Source organism: Spermophilus citellus (genome assembly GCF_964194105.1).
Source record: "Spermophilus citellus genome assembly, chromosome: 1".
Taxonomy (NCBI): Eukaryota; Metazoa; Chordata; class Mammalia; order Rodentia; family Sciuridae; genus Spermophilus; species Spermophilus citellus.
Window position 1 is genome coordinate 272268729 of NC_138182.1, and position 20440 is coordinate 272289168.

The 20440-nt window shown below is 40.7% G+C and overlaps 1 protein-coding gene across 1 annotated transcript in view; it reads right to left on the minus strand.

Annotated features, from left to right (window-relative positions):
- Nucleotides 1-2033: 2033 nt before the first annotated feature.
- Nucleotides 2034-20440, minus strand: part of MROH2B (maestro heat like repeat family member 2B) — a gene marked incomplete at both ends in the record, with an annotated part of 67633 nt that continues 49226 nt past the window's right edge. Inside the window, 14 exons of the mRNA XM_081310152.1 lie at nt 2034-2140; nt 2679-2744; nt 3671-3773; nt 4188-4319; nt 4655-4810; nt 8100-8282; nt 8528-8674; nt 9292-9406; nt 9795-9935; nt 12078-12265; nt 12748-12874; nt 13588-13745; nt 16118-16270; nt 19270-19367. Of these exons, the coding sequence (XP_081166278.1) occupies nt 2034-2140; nt 2679-2744; nt 3671-3773; nt 4188-4319; nt 4655-4810; nt 8100-8282; nt 8528-8674; nt 9292-9406; nt 9795-9935; nt 12078-12265; nt 12748-12874; nt 13588-13745; nt 16118-16270; nt 19270-19367 (1874 nt within the window). The remainder of the gene's footprint in view (nt 2141-2678; nt 2745-3670; nt 3774-4187; nt 4320-4654; nt 4811-8099; nt 8283-8527; nt 8675-9291; nt 9407-9794; nt 9936-12077; nt 12266-12747; nt 12875-13587; nt 13746-16117; nt 16271-19269; nt 19368-20440) is intronic.

The window sequence follows — 20440 nt, forward strand, 5'->3', positions numbered from 1 at the left end:
GTATTTTTTCATGTATTTATTGGCCAGTTGTATTTCTTCTTTTGAGAAGTGTCTCTTCAGTTCCTTGGCCCAATTATTTATTGGGTTATTTGTTTTCCTGGAAAACACCAATGATTTATTTTCTCAGAGAGTTTTGTGGTTCTGGAGTTTGGGAGTTGCTTAACTTAATGATTCTGGTGTAGAACTCTCCTTAGATTGCACTAGGTTTGCCAGAGTTAGCATGAAAAAGATAAAATGTTCACCTAAATAAAAGATTCAGATAAATAACAAATAATGTTTTAGTGTAGTATGTAGGGAACCTACTTTTATAGGGAAAAACATTCCATGTTAATTGAAATTTGGATTTAGCTGGGTATTCTCTATTTTATCTTACAATCTTAGGTTGCAGGTCAAGGAACAAGCTGGGGTCTCGATCATCTGAGGACTTCAACTGGGGATCACAGATCCATTCTGGAGGCAGCTCATTTTCATGTCTCACAATTTGTCCTGCTTCTTCATAGGAAGATTAATTCTCTGCCACATGGAACTTTCTGTTGGTCTGCTTGAGTGTTCTCTTGACAAGTCAGTTGGCTTCCTGCAGAGTGAATGATTTAAGAAAACACAATATCATTTATGACTTGTCTTGGAATTCACATTCCATCATTTCTAAAATATTGGGTTGGTGGCAAAGATCAATCCTATTCATTGTGGGAGGGGATTACATAAGGGGCCAGATTCATCTTGGGGACCATCTCTAGAAAATATACACTGATTTTGTAGAGTATAATCTTCATGAGGGTATAGTTTTTCTATTTTTTCTTCACTTTTATGGTCCCAGTGGCTATAACAATGCCTTATAAAATTTTATATACCCAATAAATATTTTTTTAGTTGTCTATGGACTTTTATTTAATTAATTAATTTATATATGGTGCTGAGAATCAAATCCTTTGCCTCACACATGAGAGGTGAATGCTCTACCACTGAGCTACAAACCCAGTGACCCAATATATGTTTGCTAAATGAAAGAATAAAGGGACCCTTAGTTCAATACTTTAACCCCAAAGACTCCTTTGATCTTGGGGTTTTATAGGATCAAAAAATGTTTTGCCAAATAGTTTAGGGATGAAGAGACTAGAATATAAGTAAGAAGAATTTGCAAGGATGTTATATAGGAATATATTAATAATGTTGTTAATAAATGATTATTATGGTGGTGTTAAATGAATATGGGGTTCTGTATTAGAAACTTCTTTTAGGTACCTAATTTCATATGTGTAGACTTTCACTTAGTATTATAGAAAAGGATAAAGGATTAAAATGCAGATACTATGAAGAATATTGACACACACACATACATATGTGCAATATGTGCGTATACACACACACATACATACACACACAGAGAGATTGGGGAGAGAGAGAGAGAGAGAGAGAGAGAGAGAGAGAGAGAGAGAGAGAGAGAGAAGAGAAGAGAGAAAGAGATTATTGAGCTCTAGATTAAAAATGGAAAGGAAACCATGAGATTTAATAGAATGTCAGAAAGGTCTTTTGAAGAAAAGTATTTGGCATAGTCTTGATGCATAAATTACAACCTGGGAGACAATAGACAGGTTAAAGCTCATCATAAGAGTGTATTTTAGAAAGAGAAGAGTGTGGGTAGTAAATCAAAGCTGACAGAGATATGAAGGGAAAGGTTTGTGTGTGGAAAAATAAGAGTAGCCCTCTTTTTACTGATAGTGTGACTCTGTCAAGTTCTGTCACTTTTTGATGCCTGCTGGTGTTTAAACTTCCCAAGATAGAGAGCTGACCTGTGAAAAGTCATATGGCTGTCAACAGTCAAATCACAGTTTATCCCTGAAGAGATCTTATGGGACTTACTTTTACTAGTGAAAGCCAGCAGGGAGATTCTGGAGAGTGTGGAATACATCACCATTTCAAGATCTCCTTCTCAGGTACCATGTCTTCCCTCAAGATGCTCCAAGTTTTTGAAGTCATGGAATTACGACAGGAATCAGTTTTAGAAAAAGCCTAGCAGTTTATTTCTGGGTGGTTTACAAAGGGATGCTTGTCTCTTTACACCTTCTCAGGAGGGTCTGCAAAGCAGCTTCAGCTGCTCTCTGAACACTGATACAGTGGTCTTGCCGAAGTTCTTGGAGACCTGAAATGGAAAGAAGAGCAAGCTTAATTAAGGGGAGAGTCAGAGCCCAGCAGGAAAAGCAACTCAAAGCAAGGTCCGCTTTACACAGCACTGGAAGGTTACCAGAGGGTCAGGCCCGTGAGCAACTGTTTCTCACACTCATGTTTCACTCTAAAAGGCAGAATTTGGAGCTACAAGTTGAGGAACTATTTTAACACTGAAATAGGGGAGAGGGTGTAGTTCAGTGGTAGATGTATGCTTAGCATGAGCAAGGCCCTGGGTTCCAGGCCAAGCACACAGACAACCCTGACCTTTCGATCGGTAGGGGTAGACACAACCTCCAGCTGTCACAGTCTGCTGGGAATGTTGTCTGCAAAGGGGTGGAGCTGGAGATTATTTTATGCACCATGGAAATTCCAGTGTTTAGAGAACCTCAGAGACAATGATTGGGCACTAAAGTTTTCTTTTTCTAAGTTTACATGGAACTTGGAGAAATAAAAGTTTCTCTTTCCCTCAGAATGTAAACAAAATGCTAAGTGGAAACTAGAATGGCACTCACGTGTGATCAGTTGTTCTCTCTCTAATAACGCCACATATTGGCTGGTCAAGTTGAGAACAATGGCATCTAAAGTCAACAGGAGAAAGAGTTACTGGTTTCATCAAAAGGGAATAGTAGATCATGTCAGACTCCACACCTGGCCAGAAGGTAAATGGTCTAGTTAATGAATGAGCAAATTACATAACTTTCTGTGAGTCCCTTAGGATGATGTGAGTGGAATCTCTATTGAGTTCTGAGAACTATGTCTGGAAGTGGTCACTCATCCAGAGAGTATTGGGAAAGTATTGGCCCTGGGTGGGGAGTGGGGGCAGGTAATGGGTTTCAAACTTGTTTAAGATATGGTTCCTGTATTCAAGAACTTGTAAGGTGTAAGGTGGCTAAGCCAGTGGGCTGGTCCCCTGTAGGCTGGTTAGTCAGAACAGGCTTCAAGATAAAACTTGGGAATTTTTATAATAGAAAGATCTTCCAGGATTCAATTATTTCCCCTCTATAGAGTTGACCAAGAGGTGACTCACAGACGCGTACTGGTTCCCGTTATCAATGTCGGCATGTTTTCCTCTTATATCATGCTTTCTGCCCAACCTCTCAGTTTGAATTGCGTTTAGAATCTGGAGTATGGTTCATGTTAAGGAATGAAGTGAAAGAAAGTATTTAGGCAGAGGTGGCAGGCTTGGAACAAAGACTTGGGAAAAGCAAGAGCAATGCGTAGAATGAAAGGAACATGGAGGGCTCAGGAGGGAGAAGAGTCTGATGGGAGGAGAGCTCAGGATTGGCAAACCAGAAGAGGTGATAGGTTTTCATTTGCAACAGAAAGCAAATTCCTTTGAAGGAAGTTGTTGCAAGACATAAAATGACTTTATTCTCAGCCTTGCTAAAAATTGTCATACCAGTAATAACAGTGTTTATGCTGGGGTAGCTTAATACTTAGTCCAAGAGAAAACTGGATAGGGAGAATAGACACATCTGAGAGGGCAACGTGGATGTGAGCTCACCTGTGAGCTTGATGGCTGCACTTCTGATCATCTCCCAGTTGCTGCTGAAGAAGGTGAATGAGTGTGTGTGAAGGATCCACAGAATTTCTTGGTTTTTCTTTGCCTAGATGAGATGTGTATTACAAAAAGAGCAACTGGAAAAGGACAATTTATTACATTCTGCATCTTGCAGGCCCTCAGAAGGGAACCCTAAAGGCCAGTGGACATGCCCACAGCTAGTCATTGATTTGTTAATGGATTGAAGATTGTCTTGTGGGTACTTTGATCTCAATTTTATCAGAAGGCACTGGGGATGAAGGAACTAATCAACGGACGTGAGTCTCGTGAACCTAGAACAGATCCTACTCAGGACTTGAGCTGGGGGGAATGTTGGGGGGATATCAAGAAACACTGTGATCCTTTCAGAACAGTGGTGGCGCTGGCCAGAGATTCCTTGCTGTTGTTTTAGGTTCCCCCTCTGGGACTTGTCTAGACTCTTGTTCTGCCATTTTCAAGGAAGCATTTACTGTACACTCACCAGTTTCACACAGAATTGTCTATAGAAATCCCTGGCCCTTAGCAGATCCTGATCAAGGAGATGGTCTAATACCCCATAGAGCTCCTGAAGGCCCAGGAAGGGGATGCAGATGACCAAGACATTACGGCAAGCCTGGAAAACAGTGTTCTGTGTCACAGTCCATAAGGCCAGAGCCCTCTTCTTACAGGGAAGAAGTGCTGACTAGTGTTTGGAAAGGAACAGTGTAAGTCAGTGTGGTTTGGAGGGTGTACAGTCTCCCTGGTATTTTCCCAGTTTCAAGGATGGAGGAGGAAACTTGGGAACATGTTGTAAGAATGTACCCAGAATTGGAGAAGCAGTTTTCAGGTTCACCTTTGTGGGGGTAGGGTGACTTCAGATATGGCTTCTAGTCCCACTAGACCAGGCTTACTGGTGCTTCTCAGCCCTGGGGAGAGGGGAGGTCTGGGTGTCTGTGGAGGGACACTTACAGCTCCAATCTTGGGATTGGGGTCCCAGAGGTGGAGAAGGAATGAAATCATGCTCTTTTTTATTTCTTCAGCAAAAAAAATCTTCCACCTTCTTCCTGTTAGGGATGCCAGATCCTCAAATAACAAGACGGAAGTCAGTCTCACATCATCTTGCTCCTGTGGTAACAAATGTTACCTTCTCACAGGCCAGTCCCTCCTGGACCTCTTTGGTAACCTCCCCGACCTGTTCCACTTCAGCAAAGGAAGGCTGGAACTTAGGCACTAGGCACACTATTGCCACCACCCCTGTGTATTCTCCTCTTTCTCTCCTTGTAATGCAAGAGTTTAAAAAACTAAGGGCCTGGAGTTTAGGTGATGCTATGGAACTAGAGACTCGATTTTTGTCTTTGAGTAGGTAGTGGGAGAAAGTGTGACGACAGGAACGATTAAACAGGAGTGCTGTCTGCAGAGGTCCGAGAGGATTCCTGCTTATGCAGTTTACATCAGTTATCTCAAGTACATAACATTATCCTAGGGATATGGGAACTCTAATCTAAATTTTCCCAGGTCCAGTACTCCCCTTCAAGGTGCCAAATACTCAGTAATTTGGGCCTTGGGTCTCAGTTAAACAAACAAGTGCCTGGACCTACTCTTTGAGTTTGTGAAGTTATGAACCTTGACTGCTTTGTTGTCCAGGAGGGTAGGAAATGATTTCAAAAAAAAACAAAGGGTAAGATTATGGAGCAGGGAAGCCTCCTACTATTTCATATGTTACAGCAATGAAAGAAAATAAAGTGAGATGAGTTTTCTGGACAACCCCTACACTGCCCCCAGGCCTAGAAACCTCCTTTAAAATACTCAAGAACACAGAGGGATAAAAGGGAAAAGTAGGCCTGAGTAGCATAAAATTATTTATCTAAATAATATCTAAACAATAAACATGAAAAGGAAGATGATGTAGATCATCCAAAAAAATAAAAATGACTCATTAGGGAAAGATCAGAATAACTAAAAAAGCACACCTGTGCAATGGACATGAAAATAGAAACATTTTAAAATATATTAGGAATAAGGCCAAAGTGTATTTTTAAAACATCTCTTTGTAGAAAAATGGAGAAAATCAAAACAGAGTACCAAAAGGTAAAGAGTCATTTATTTAAAAAAAGGAAAAAAAAAAAAACAAAAACAAAACCCCCAAAACCAACTTTGGAATTTTGTAACATCAATAAAGATAGGATGATGAGAAAGCAGAAGAAAGAATTGGCAAAAACATTTTAGGGTGTCAGGAGAGATAGTAGGAACTATCTGTCAAATTCAACGTGTTTGCTTTTCTGTTAAAAAAAAATGGATTCACAGAGAGTAAAGTGATGACTCAGGATGACATGTGGGAAATGATAGCAGGAAGGGACCAAAGCATGGGGAGGAAACCACGAGTTTGGTTCTACCATTGCACTGAAGCATCGTCATGTTTTGAGAATTACCAGGAAGTATTTATATACTTAGAAAGAGAGACCGCACTAAGGGATTACAGAGTTGTAGGCTTAATCTGTAGAAAAGTACAGCGCTAAATATACTGAAAGAACACTACTGGAGAATAAATTGTATGTCATAACTAAGACCTAAGTTTTGTCAAACTTTACTTTTATGCAAATATGATGGTATTGATGGCTATTAGGAATGAGAAAGATGGAATCTAACAACCAGCTAAAATTTAGATTTTTTTTTTCTCCTGCAGTAGCACTGAGAAACTTTATAGGAACCACAAGATGTTAGGTAGACTTGGGATTTACTGTAGGCCCAGATTCAAGAAAAGTATTATTAGTTCAACAGCAACCCCAGGAAACCCAACATGTGGGCCCCCCAGGGGTAACTTCAGTCCTTTGTTAAAGGTTGCATTCAGTAATTTGTGGAATGAAAAAAAGAATGATAGCTATTTTTAGAGAAGACACTAAAGCACTTTTGAGGACAATTTGACAATTGAACGTGATATTGGTAAATTATAGAAACTGGCTGGGAACAACAACAACAAAAAAAACCAGAAAGCTCCTTTCGAAGATTAGGTTTAGACTAGCATATAAATCGGGGAAATTGCAAAAATAAAAAAAAAAAAAACAACTTGAGAATGATTGACTGTGGGCATATATGGAAGATTAGAATCTACAGATGCATGGTTAATAAATTGCCAGAGAGGAAGAAAGAGAAAGATTTTTTTTAAAAAATTGAAGCAAATAAATAGGAAAAGGTTGGACTTGAGAGGTAATTTTTCTTCAAATGGTATTCAATACTTCTCAGGCCTCATTTGGAGATCTGACTCCGACACAGGCTTATAAAATATTTAATGAGCAGAAAAATTAGGTTTATGATAAATAATGAAGGAAACGAAGACTTTTCAACCTGGAGACTGGAAGGTAAATAAGTAATTTAATAAAGTCTTAATGTTAATGAAAATGCACTGCAGGAGGCAACCAGCAGCTTGCCGTCAGACAACAGAGCAAGGTGAAGCAGGTATAGATCACAAAATAATTGATCTAATTTGTTATGAATATGTATGATTTTTCCATTGATGGTGTGAATAAACCAAAAATAAATAATAAACTGTAGTTTTCTGGAAGGTGTAAAAAATGGACCTTCCCTGTGTGGGATTGCTGATTCATCCTTTTGGAAGTTAAGGCTGTGAACTACATTGGGAGTTGGCAAACTTTCTCTCAAAAAGCCAAACGAGTAATCATTTGTGGGCCATGTGCTCTTTGTAATAACAGCTAATCAACTCTGCTGGTGGAGGGTGAAGGCAGCCACAGACCACATGGAATCAGTGTGGCTGTGTTCCCGTAAAACTTCATTGACAAAAGCAGGCTGTGGCCTGGGATTGGTCTGTGGGCTGTAGCTCACTGACTCCTGAATAAAATGAGACTTTGCATTTTGGAAGTGGAAAAGACAGTGTCAGAGCAACATCATCTTTATTCAAGGCCTAGTTTTGCACGGAGTTCCCCACAAAGCCAACCTTGAAGTGAGCATTTAGGCTCAAGTAATTTCTTTGGGAGGTGAGGACTGGAAGCAAGCCTGGGGAGTGGGGATGAAATAGGGAAGGAAGGAGAGCAAAGAAGGGGAGTCTTGGTGAGTGCATAAATTACAGGAGCAAGTGGGGCTCCAGCTGATCCTTCCTTTTAAAGAAGCTGGGAATCTAGTTTGCTGTTTCCCGTTATTTGAGGGTCCTCTCCAGGGCTTTCTTTCCCCAACAATTCTAGCTCACCCTGCTTACATCAGTCACGATTCCCAGGCCAGGGAGCACCCTCAGGGGGACAGAGACTAAGCAAGTCATCGTACTATATGAGAATTGTTGGCAGGTGACCTCTGGGCTGACCAAGGAATATTGGTAGAACACTGCCATCTTCTACAAGCAGTATGTGAATGCTTTTTCTGCTTACTCACTCCTGGGGAAGGAAGATTCCTGAGCAAGCTCACTTACATCTTCAAAGAAGGTTCTTGTTTGCAGCACTATTTCCTTGAAATAGAAGCTCACGTCTCTGTCTGTAAGTATCTCCAGGACCTTTTTGAGAGCCTTCAAGCTTTCACAGACAACTTCAGTGCGAGCCAGGTGATACAGGCCTCTGATGATAGATTCTAACATTATCTGCTTATGCTTCTTCACCTATTTTGAAATAAAGTCTCTTAATCTCAAAAATTCCTCTATGTGTATCTGGAAGACTGTAGGAGTTCCCAGGCAAGGAGACTGAAATTCTGTTAGGGTCACACGTACTTGAACCCAAGAGCCACTACACTTCAGTAATATATTGGGATTTTTGATTAATTTCTAAGCAACTACCAGGTGTGGGTTAGTAAATAATTATTTAAAAACTACTTAAGTGATGTATTTTCCCCGTGAACACCTCTTACCTTATAAGGAGCCCCACATGCTGTGTTACCGAGCCCTCGGATGGCCATTTGCCTCAGAGTGGCATTGGAATCCCAGGCACTCTGATCCATCAAGATCAGCACATCTCGTAGATTCCCCAGCTTCCAAAGGCTTGGCTCCTTCATGAGCTGAAATCAACACACTCCTCCCCTTTAGTTAGGGTCTGACCTCCCTTTCAAGAGGGTGCCAGATGCATCCTAACTACAAAGAAAGGGCCTCACTGCTGTGTAGTAGAGAAGAAAGCTTTTGGGTGAGCTAGCCGGTTTTGTAGAGGATAAGCTCCAGCTATGACAGCCCACAGGCCAAGGTTATGTGGTCATGAGAACCAGGATACCCGAATAAGAGGATTTTCCCAGTCTCAGTGGGAAAACGGGGCAGGGAAAACAGGGATTACTGATGATGTTTTTTCGTTGGAGTGTTGGGAACAGTCTTCCTGCCAGAGTTGGAAGAGTCAGTAATGTTATGATTGTTGGTTACTTTTTGTTTTCTCCCTCCCAGGTTTAGTTCCCTCCCTTCTTTGCCCTGGAAGGTTTATTTCTGAAGACAGAGGGCAGGGTGTGTTTGAGGGAGTGTTCTTCCTCTTTTGCTCCCTGCTTAGGTATCTCTGGCAGGAGCTATTTCCTCTGCTACTGGAGTTCCCCTTGAAGGTCCCCATTCTATGGTTTCAGCTCTTGCTGAGCACTAGACCCTGAAAGAAGTGCCCCAAGAGACCACTGAGCATGCTTTGATGGGTGCTCTCTCTTGCCTCAGAGAAGAAAGCTGTGCCGGTTATTCGGTAGTTCTCTGAGGAGGAGGTAAGGGATGGGAAGAGTTGCTCCATGATGTCCAGGATGACTCCACGCTGCCACACCAGCATGCTCCTGGGAAATGCAAATTTTAGAAGAATCTTTTTTATTTTTCTCTAAACAATGGAGGAAATCTTAGCCTACTTGTTCCTCAGGCAAATTATCTAAAAAAAGAATACCTGATGAAAGATCACCAAGCCTTAAATTTTAAAATAGCCCATTCAACTATCCAGTTTAAATGTCATTTGTCTGAAGTTGTTCACTTGAATTTTCTCCCCTTTTCTTGAGGGGAGTGAGGAGTTTGGGGCTGATCCTACCATCTCTTGCTCTTTCTTTCCTGTGTTCTTCTTTGATCATACATTCTATGTGAGCCAGTTGTTCTCAGTGAAGTTGCCTGTATTGCACCTCTATTCTTTTCTTTTGGTTTTCTCTTTTGCATCTGGTTCTAGACAATGTACATTACCTGGCCAGTGCACATACGCCTATGTGATGGCTATCAAGACTGCAAAGGAGGGTCCACAAATTGTCCCCCTCGTCAGATTCTTTTGCAAGGCCTTCTTTCATGGCTTGTGCTTGTAAACATTTCAGAGTTGTAGTTGAGAGCCTAAAGGAGACAGTAGGCATCACAAAAGTAAGTCAGTCCCAAACAGGAAATTGTGAAATCCCAAAGCCACTCTTCCCGCTCCACATAATGCTCTGACAACCCTGGATTTATGGATGTTGTGCAAGAGAAAAACAGGCAGCTCTGCTCTCATACTTTATTCTTGGGATCAAAGGAGACGTCCAGATGATATGGGCTAGTAAATATTGCCACCAAATCTTGTCAACCTTCTACAAGAAAAAATGAAAACAAAAAATCCTGAGAATGGAAGGTGAAAAATACCCTATTTCACTGATTCTAAAGTAGCCTCTGTGAGATCAGGATGCATCTTGCACAGGATGGATGGTATGGTACACAGTTACTGTCGGCTAGACAGTGGTTGTGACGTGGTAACTATGGTTTGTGCATTCACATGTATGTGGTTGGATTCAGGTGTAGCTCTTGATATTGTTTTCATTTTAGTCAAGTTGCACGTGTTATTGTAACTGCATGAATTGAGTCTACATGCCTTTTAAAACACCTTTACAAAAGTTGCACTATGATTTGACATTGGAATGAAAACTTATGCAAAAGGCAAAGGAAACAGTGATGTTATATAGGTTGAAAATCTCATGCCTAGTAATCCTTGATGAACTCATTTTTTAGTTTATGAATTATATTTTGATATTCATGATATATGTGACACAAATGGTCAAATTATCATTTAGATAAAAGTTGATTTACCAAACAATTGGTTTTTGTTTTTGTTTTTTTTTTTGTTTGTTTGCATTTTTTTTCTTTTTAGTTATACACGACAGTACATCTTATTCTAGTTAGGATCCCAGTCTTGTGGTTGTACATAACGTGGAGATTCACTGTGGTATATTTATATATGTATATCGGAAAGTTAAGATTCATTCCACTCTCTTTCCTATTCATGTCCCCTCTGCCTTCCTTTGTTCCCCTTTGTCTAATCTACTGAACTTCCATTCGAAGAGCTCTTTTGATAAGTGTAAAACAAAAATTTAAAAATATAAGTGGCAGCTGCATGGCCGGGCTGTTGGCACCACAGTCTCCTGTGGTGCTCCTCAGACCTTCCCCCAACAGAAATCCCCCAAAGCAAAAAACAGACCTATCTGGAAGAGATGCATTTGGAAGACGCCATCCGATTCTGTCCGAAGGAAGAAAGAGAACGTGAACAAATATCTTTCAGAGATCAAAAGACCAGAAAGGGGGATTTTGTACCTCCTTCTGCAAGCTCTTTAAAAAGAAGTCCAGTGGATCCCAATATAAGGAAAAACTAATAATAAGAATCCCTTGGGGGGATCCTTTATCCACCAAACAAGATTTCTTCAGAAACCGACTTGCCCTTGCAAATGACCTTGACCAAGGAAGCATTTATATGTGACACATTTAAAGTTGTATTGTCAAGTGGTAAGATGAGGACAAAGAAAGCTTGTGTCTATCAGTGTACATATCAATGTATAAATCCCTGAGGAAAGCTAAACTAATAATAAATATTTACATATGAAACTAAGTCAGCATACATGACATTGAAGAGATGAAGATTAGTGTACAGTTAAGACCTGTCTTTTTGAATCACAACACTTGGGAAAAGGGAAATGAAGACTTTTTTTTTTAATCTCATTATAGAAAAACACAATAAATTTGGAGGAAAATAAGTGTATATAAGAAGAAAAAAATGTATGTAAGAAAGCATTGACTTATGGCTTAGTTGATATTTTTTTCTCCTTTCTCAATGGTACACAAAATAATGTTGTTTTTTTCAGTTGCTGAAGTCTAGATTTGATGAAACATGGCATTTATTTGTGTTTTCCTTCTTTCCCTACTGGTCTTAATATCACAGAATTCCAGCTTTCCTGGAAAGATCTTGATAAAGGAAACCAAATGAGCAGAGTGGGCCCTTTAGGAAAGAAGGCATAGCCATTATTCCCCATGTGCCCATTTTGGGCAGCCACAGTGGGTACTAGGTCAGGGAAAAGGAACTGCAGGGCCTGCTATCATAGCCTCAGGACAGTAGGACCTCATTTCTTAACAATATTGGATGCCCTGCCGACAGGTGCAGAGCCTGGCTTTCATAGCCCCTCTTTAGGACTCTGCCTGTGGAAGACAGCCCTGAAACATTCTCCCTGCCAGGCCATTTACCTGCAGGGGTCTGGCATCTGCTGCCGTTCCCCAGGCTGCATCACGCGCCTCCTGTGGCTCATGAAAGAAGTGGGCATCTTCTGGCCGAGCGTGCAGCTGACCAGTTTCAGGAGGAGAGTGAACAGCTCTGGGTACAAGCCGGTGACAGGGGTTCCCACTGAGATCACTTCATATATAGCACAGGCCACCTGAGGGGACAAAGCAAGTCAGTCAGATGGCATTCTCTTCTGCAAGACCATCTTTTCTCTGGGGGCTGATCTTCAAGTTTGTTTTCTCCCCCAATGATTGTTTTCCAAGTTGACAATCCTCAGGATAAAACAGAGGAAAGGGGGGCTTATTTATCTGTAAATGTTTCTCTCTTGGGACTGCCTTGAGAACATCATGTCTATCATCATTGGAGTTTTTCAAAAACCAAAAGGTGCTTTGGTTTTCTTGAGGACTAATTTGGAAATATAGATGCATAGATTTGCTCTGGGGCAGGTGAGAACTGTGCTTCCCCAAATGATCAGCCACAGACAAAATGACTGCCGTATTTGTCTAATACGAACTAGGGTAGAGTTTAAAGTTAGCCTATGAGAAGTACGACTAAAGCCACAGAACCAGGTTCCTGGTGGGAACAGATCATGGAGTAGGGAATGGTCCCAGGCAGGTGATGCAATGTTGGACTCACAGAAATCACTTCTTTCCCAGCGACATCATCTTCTAATCCCATCTCCAGTTTCTCTATTAAGACTCGAATGACTTTGCCAGTGGAGGCTGGGTTTTCAGCTAAGGCCTTCCACAATGTCTTTGTGTCCCTAGGGTGTTAAGGTAGGAGGTTGAAAGATAAGACGCAACTCCTTGTGAGCTTTTCCATCTGACTCTCTCCAACCACATTATTCTTAATTACAATTTCAAGGACAGATTAAGAAGCTGCATGTCAAGGGATACTAAAGATATTTTATTTAACAATCTATCATTCTGGCCTTGGATTACCAAGGATTGTTAATGTCCATTAAGATGGTAACCTCTCACATAGGTGCATCCTAGCCAACAAGAAAGGAGAGAATATTCACCTTTTAATATCACTTATTTCTATGATATATTTTGAAATTATAATTCTTTCCACATTTTTATTGGTGCATTATAGTTGTACATAATGATGGGATTTATTATTACATATCCATACATGTACACATGATAACAATATAATTTGGCCAATGTCACTCCTCAGCACTCATTCCTCTTTCCCCGCCTTCTGCCCCCCCCTCCATTTGATTTTCATGAGTTACAGTGTGTGCGTGTGTGTGTGTGTGTGCGCGCACGCGTGAGTGTGTGTATTTTAAATCTCAGTACCATTCAATAAAAAAACACTTGAAAAAAACATTACTTGTGATTCAAATACCAATTTTTAAATTGTCCAACCTTTGTTTTCAATCTTTGCTATCTTTCTCTCAAACAGTAAATCCTTCCCCAAGGCCTTGCAGGGTAGCTTTTCCTGGGAGAAAGTACCAGTTCAATGAGAATCTACCTGTCGAAGGGCAGAGGCTTCTGTAAAAGGTTGACAACAACGGCATCCATGTGAAAGCTGGCTATCTGGGAGATGGCTTCTAGTATAAATTGAAAACTTTCCTCCTTTTGTCTGAGGATTGGCATGTGGTGGTAAATTATGCCCAGGATCTCCAGTAGCTATAAGGAAGCCAAATAAAACATTATGTCACCTTTTTTTCACTCTACATTCAATGGCCCAGGGAAGGTACCTCAGCACATTGTGGTTGGGTGGTTGATGAATTATAAATAATGTTTAAAACAAGAATTGATTCTATGCATGGCTTATTACTCAAGAAAATTACTGGTGAATTGGGAGTTTATTCTTAGTTCAATTTAGGCAGCAGTCAGTGAAAGAGAGTATTATGCCAGGTACTGTGTTGGGCACTGTGGGTGATATACCAAAGATGAAAAAGATGCAGCCTCCTGCAAAATGAGCCAGTGATCTAATAAAGGCTATCAGTGGGCTCCCCAAAGGAATGTTCTCCAGGTGACACAAGGCAGATGGTATACAAACGGTGCATAGAAATGATAAGGAAATTGAAAAGCAACTGAGTCATGCTGGAAGAGACTTTGGTCTGCGTCTTAAAGGAACTGTAGTAATTTCAAAGGGCAAGGTGGAGATGGTGAGGGAGGGCATCCGGTCAGAAAAAACAGGGATGTAAAATAAGAAAACATGAAGACGGACAAAGCACAGAGGATTTTAAGGGCAGGAAAATTATTCTGTGGATATTATCATGGTAGGTACATGTCATTATACACGTGTCAAAATCCCTGGGATGGGCACAACGTAGAATGCAGTTCCTGAAACCTTAGAGTCACAAACTCTATGGGCTTTGAGTGATATTGATGAGCCAATGTAGGTTCAGGGAGGACAACAAATGTACTACTCTGGAGGTGGCTGTTGATAGTGGGGGAGACTGAGGATGTGTGGAAAAAGGAGGGGACTATGGCAGCCCTCTGCCCAGTTTTTCTACTGAAACTAAAACTGCTCTAAAAAAGAAAGTCCATAACAAAAACAGCAGGAAAGCATGAACATGAGAAAATGCCAACAAGAATTTCTGGAAAAAAGACAATGATGCAGTTCAGAGAACTGAGAGGATGATGGGGCATGAAGGGCAGATGCCCTGATAGAAGAGATACAGCCAGGCAGATCTCAGAGGGCACTGACGGCCACTTCACTGAATTCTGATGTTAATCTGAAGACAATAGGGAAAGATATCATACATTTGGATTTTTTGATATGGACAAGGGCATGTGTCTAGGTCAAATAACTTTTCTTCTCTTAAAAATTTCTCTCTCTTATTTTGTATACACATTTTAAATTAAAAATTTATTTTAAACATCACACTTTCTCCTTATTCCTTAATCATAAATATCCCTTAGATATAATTATCACTTCAGTATCACTGAAGTTGTGATACTTGAAGAGGATTTAATTCCCTGTTGGAAGCCTTTAAATATTCTTTGAACAATTCCTTAAGCTAAGTACAAACACACAGACATTTCCTATTTATCAACTTCTAGTCTCTCCTGTCTACTAGCATGGTAGAAAAGCCCCATGTTTGGAGAAGTTGATACTGGGGATGGAACCTAGGGGCTCTCAACCACTGATCCACATTCTCAGGCCTTTTTATTTTTTATTTTGAGACAGGGTCTCACCGAGTGTCTGAGGCTGGCCTTAAACTTGCAATCCTCCTGCCTCAGCCCCCTGAGTTGCTGGGTTTACTAGTGTGTGCCATGGTGCCAAGTACTAACTAAACACTTTTTTAAAAGTGACTTATTGGAAAGTAATTGGCACAGGGGTAATTTCTAATGCACAAAAGCCATGCTTTCGAAAAATTTTAAAATCTAGAGTAATTCACTCTGGCATACGGGGGTGGGCAAGGACTTCTTTCTCCCCTTTTCCTTGAGATGTGTTCATTTAGTTAAAAGTTTCTTTCTTACACGTTAATCTTTGAGTAATTTGTATTCTGTGTCTGACATCAGGAGAGAGGGCAGAAGAATCTCTATTTGTAGCTCTTAATCAAGCTTCTTGAATTTAAATTCTGTTCCTTCTCTTAACTCTTCAGTTGGGAGGAAAGATTGAGGGCTTTTCTCTAACCCACGGGCAGCCCTGCTTACCAGATAGTGCACCCCATGGTGTACAAATGGAAAGTGGGAGGAGTAGCAGTGGAATGAGAAGTTCAAGGGTATCTACTTGACTGTTGTTATTCTAGCAGATCCAACAACCTCGTTTTCCGCAATCTGAATGGCGCTGATTCAGAGGCACAACCTCTGGTTAAAATGGGGCAGTTTCGAAAGTTTTTATGATCAAAGACCAGAGAAGCAACCGAGGCAGGACTCAACAGGAGTCCTGTTAACACACAACTTGGCTTTGTGCTGAGGCCTTCTGAGGCTGTGCACATAATCTTGCCTGCTGCCCACCCAGGACAGTCTGAGGAGATGTGGCCTGTTTGGCATTTCAAGAGTAGCAGAGTTCTGCTCAGTTGTACAGTCGGTGGTCAGTTCACCTGATCTTCCAGCGTGGCTCCGTGCTCCCTGAGGGTGGTGATCATCCATATGCCGCAGGCCTTTGTACACGAGGGATCCAGGCTTTCCAGACCATCGAGGGTCTCCTCCAAGAACATCAGGATTTCTTCACTTGGAATGAATTTGCAGGCAATCTGAGAATGTACCCAGAAAGACTCATGTCACCAAACACCTCATTTTATGTATGGACACTTACAGCATGTTATTTATTTAAGGATGTTAGCAACCACTGGGATTTCCAAACAGCACATGACTGAGGCCATTGAAACTAGAGAAAATACTCAAATAAGTTATTGGCATGACCTTTTATCTCTAAGCAAATTTTCTCTGGGCTTGCCTTTTTATCATTTCATATTTATTGGATTTCAAGCTTGCTAAGGCAATTTCCTCTCCAAACCTAAAGTGATAGCAATACTGCATGAGGGAAAAATAATGCATATTTGTTCAGCAATTTTTATATTGTAAAGCACTTTCACATACATTTCATGTATCATGTAAACATGTCTTGAGTCTGTTCAAGAATAACTAAGCCTTGAGAATTTGGTAGAACCTACCTACATATAGTAAGTACAACGTTGAGTACTCAGGTAGCTGAAAGTATCCTTATGGAATATGGATTATTTTGGACCCTGGTTTTTTTTTTTTTTTTTTTGGTTTTCTATGCTTCAATAGTAAGAACAGTCAATAAGGAGAGCAACTAAGAACAGAGCAGGGAGGAAGAGCATGAGAAAATGATTAACATTAAACAGGGACGAGAGGTGGGAGGGAAAGGGAGAGAGAAGGGAAATTGCATGGAAATGGAAGGAGACCCTCAGGGTTATACAAAATTACATATAAGAGGAAGTGAGAGGAAAGGGAAAAAAAAAAACAAGGGGGAGAAATGAATTACAGTAGATGGGGTAGAGAGAGAAGATGGGAGGGGAGGGGAGGGGGATAAGTAGAGGATAGGAAAGGCAGCAAAATACAACAGTCACTAGTATGGCACTATGTAAAAACGTGGATGTGTAACCGATGTGATTCTGCAATCTCTATACGGGGGTAAAAAATGGGACTTCATAACCCACCTGAATCAAACGTATGAAATATGATATGTCAAGAGCTTTGTAATGTTTTGAACAACCAATAAAAAATAGAAAACTATATGAAACATAAAAAAATAATAAAAAAGTACTGCAAACTATAAAAAAAGAAAAAAAAGAACAGTCAATAAAAGTTCAAGAAAATAAAACTTGGTAATTTTGGTCTCTAGAGACAAGAACTACATGGAATAGTTGATAGCAATATGTGAATATGAGTGTGACACTTGTGTACTTGTGTTGATGAAAAGAGATTGGGCAGGCAGACAAAAGCTGGCAGTGCCAATGAGTTCCAGGAACATTTCTGGGCTGTTAACCAAGTCAGGTGGTAATGCTTTGCAGACATGAGAGCTCACCTAGCCACAGTGGACAGCCCCCATGCATGGTCTGGTGATGGTCCATTGAGACCAAATGAGCTCCTTCCCATGAATGACAGCCATTTCCTGGGTGATCATGGTTCCAAGCTCAAAGGACTACCCTACTGCTTCTATCCTATGAAGCCTCCTAACTTCTCTCCCCTCTTCTTTTCAGTTTCTCATTATTTCTTCTGCGGCCACCTTGATTCAAGCTACCTCATCAAACACCTGGACCCTTGTCATCTCCTCCAGACAGACTTCACTAATTTTGTTCTTAGTGAAGTTCTTCAGATGCTAGATTCTAGTTCCCCCAAAGCAGCCAATGTGACCCTTTGGGAAATAAAAATATGATCTTTTCTTAGAATCACTATTAGGCCATAGAGGCCATTGCAAATCAGGAAAATGCATCCTATCCTTGGGCTATTTCACTTCCCTCTCTAAGTATATTATATAAGATACAGATTTTATTGGATACTTGATTGTCATCTGTGGAAAAAATTTCTGAGATGCACATATAAATCTGTGAAGCCTGCATATTCCACACCAGGCACAAATGTATGTACTGCTCAAAGTCATCGATTGGCTTTTGATTTCAACAGGGGTACAAACCATTATCCTTAATAGGGCCCTGAAATTTCCTCAACAAGCCCTTAGCTAACTCTGAGGTTCACTGCTTACTTCTTTCTCCACCTCAGAGCCTTTGTACTTGCTGTGCCCCTAGCTGTGTCTTTCACAAAGGGCTATTTCCTAGGCATCTCTGTGGTGCTCTCCTTCAGAATGGATTTCTCTAAAGGTTCATTTCTCCTCTATTCCCTATTTCTTCACTTGCCTTTATTTTTCTTAGTTGTCATGACCTGACATTACATTTATTTTTCAGACTTCCGTTACTGGGATGCAATCTTGATGAAGGCAGGAATTTTGTTGTCTTCTACCTTTAGAACCTAGAATACAGCCTGGCATATGCAAGGTGCTTAGGAGATAGTAGGTGGATGAGTGCATGATTGAATGAATGACTGAACTGATTGGCAAATCCTCACTATAACTGTGAAGTAAGCTATCTTCTTTCTTTCTTTTTACTTGTTTGTTAGTTTGAAGAAGAGTAACCGCCCCCCCCCCCCCCCCCCGCACACACCACACCACAGCCCCCGCCCCCCGCTTTTTTTTTTTTTTTGGTACCAGGGATCAAACCCAGAGGCACTTAACCACTGAGCCACATCCCCAGCCCTTTTTAAAAATATTTTATTTACATCCAGGGTCTCACTGAGTTGCTCAAGGGCTTGCTATGTTGCTGAGGCTGGCCTTGAACTTGAGATCCTCCTGCCTCAGCCTCCTGAGCCACTGGGATTATAGGCGTGTACCACTACACCCAGCAAAAATAAACTTTTAACATCAAGCAGTGCATAGAGTGCATTCAACTGACTCCTAAACAAAGCCCTTGCTCCTTCCACTCCCCACCACTGTATCCCACACTGGGAAAGTCTCCTTAGTTTATGAAATTTCTCACACCGTGACACAACCAGTAGCAGCTGTTAAGTAGGCACACGTACCCAAAGTCAATAAATGACAGGACAACAGGTCTTTCATTTAGCTCGAAAGTCTAAACTCCTGCTTCCTTCACGATGTGCAGTTCATTGCTTACACATTTGGAAATTAACTCAGGATCATCTTTGTATGCTTTGGCCAATCTCCCATATTTGTTACCTTAGCTATTTTAGCAGAAATCTTTATCTGGACCTGCAGGTCCTCACATTCCAGTCCTTGCTGCAAATCCTGCAGTCTTTCCACTTCCATTTGAATACCTAAAGGGAACAAAGGGGAAAATTCATGAGTTCAAAGACCTTACAAAAGTTGAATGAGCTGGTGATGTGATACTAACTCACTGCTGGATTCCTTAGACACACATTAGGTCGTCTGATGAGATGGTGAACTTAAGGGCAAACATATCCTGAGTAGTTTCTACATGTAAGCACCATGTTATTTACTCTGCATGCAATGATTTATCACTCAGAAAGGTCATCTGAGGTAAACTCCTTTGTTCTTGTCCCTATATTTTGCAGATTTGAAGTCATTTGCCCAAGGTCACACAGTGAGTAACAACTGCAGAGTCAGAATTTAAACCCTGTTCTGTTTGAAGCAAATGTTTAGGCTCTAACACTTCTGCTATATTGCTATTTTTTCTGGTGTTCCATTCTTCAGTGAGCTACCTTGGGGGAAAATAAAAGGTAACAATTATAATAAGAAATTTATATCAGTAACTGCCTAAGTGATTGTTGATATTAATTTACAAGTGGAGACCTAAACAATAATGATTCTCTGGTTGGATTTGAATGCATATTAATTGTGGAGACTGACACTGGAACCACCCTGTGGAGGGCAGCCTCGCCCAATAGAACACAAGAGTCAGACACACCTGAGCTCAAGGCCCAGCTACACTTTCAATGGTCCAAGTGACTGGTAAACTTCCCTTATCTTAGAACTGATGTACCATCCATGAGTATTCACAGGTATTTAATTTAGCATCACAATAGTTACTTGGTAGGTATTTAATAGCACATGTCCCTTCTCTCCCTCTGCCTTGCTAATTGGGTCAACCAAGGAAAAAGAGTTAGGTTAATTAATAAGTATGGAATTCTTAGCAACAAACACTTTGAGGACTGGAGTTTTGTGTTTCAGGATGTTAAAGAACAGGTAGAAAAATAACAGACTTAAAATTCTTTTCTTCCTTTGAGTTCCTTTCCTGGCATAGTTCTTCTCTTACTGGAATGGTGCCTTAGCACTTTCTTATTTTTTTTTTGGTGTGGCAAAATCATACATCCCTAACAAATTATCTCCCCATATCCTAAGGGATTTTCAGATCTACTCCAACTCTGAC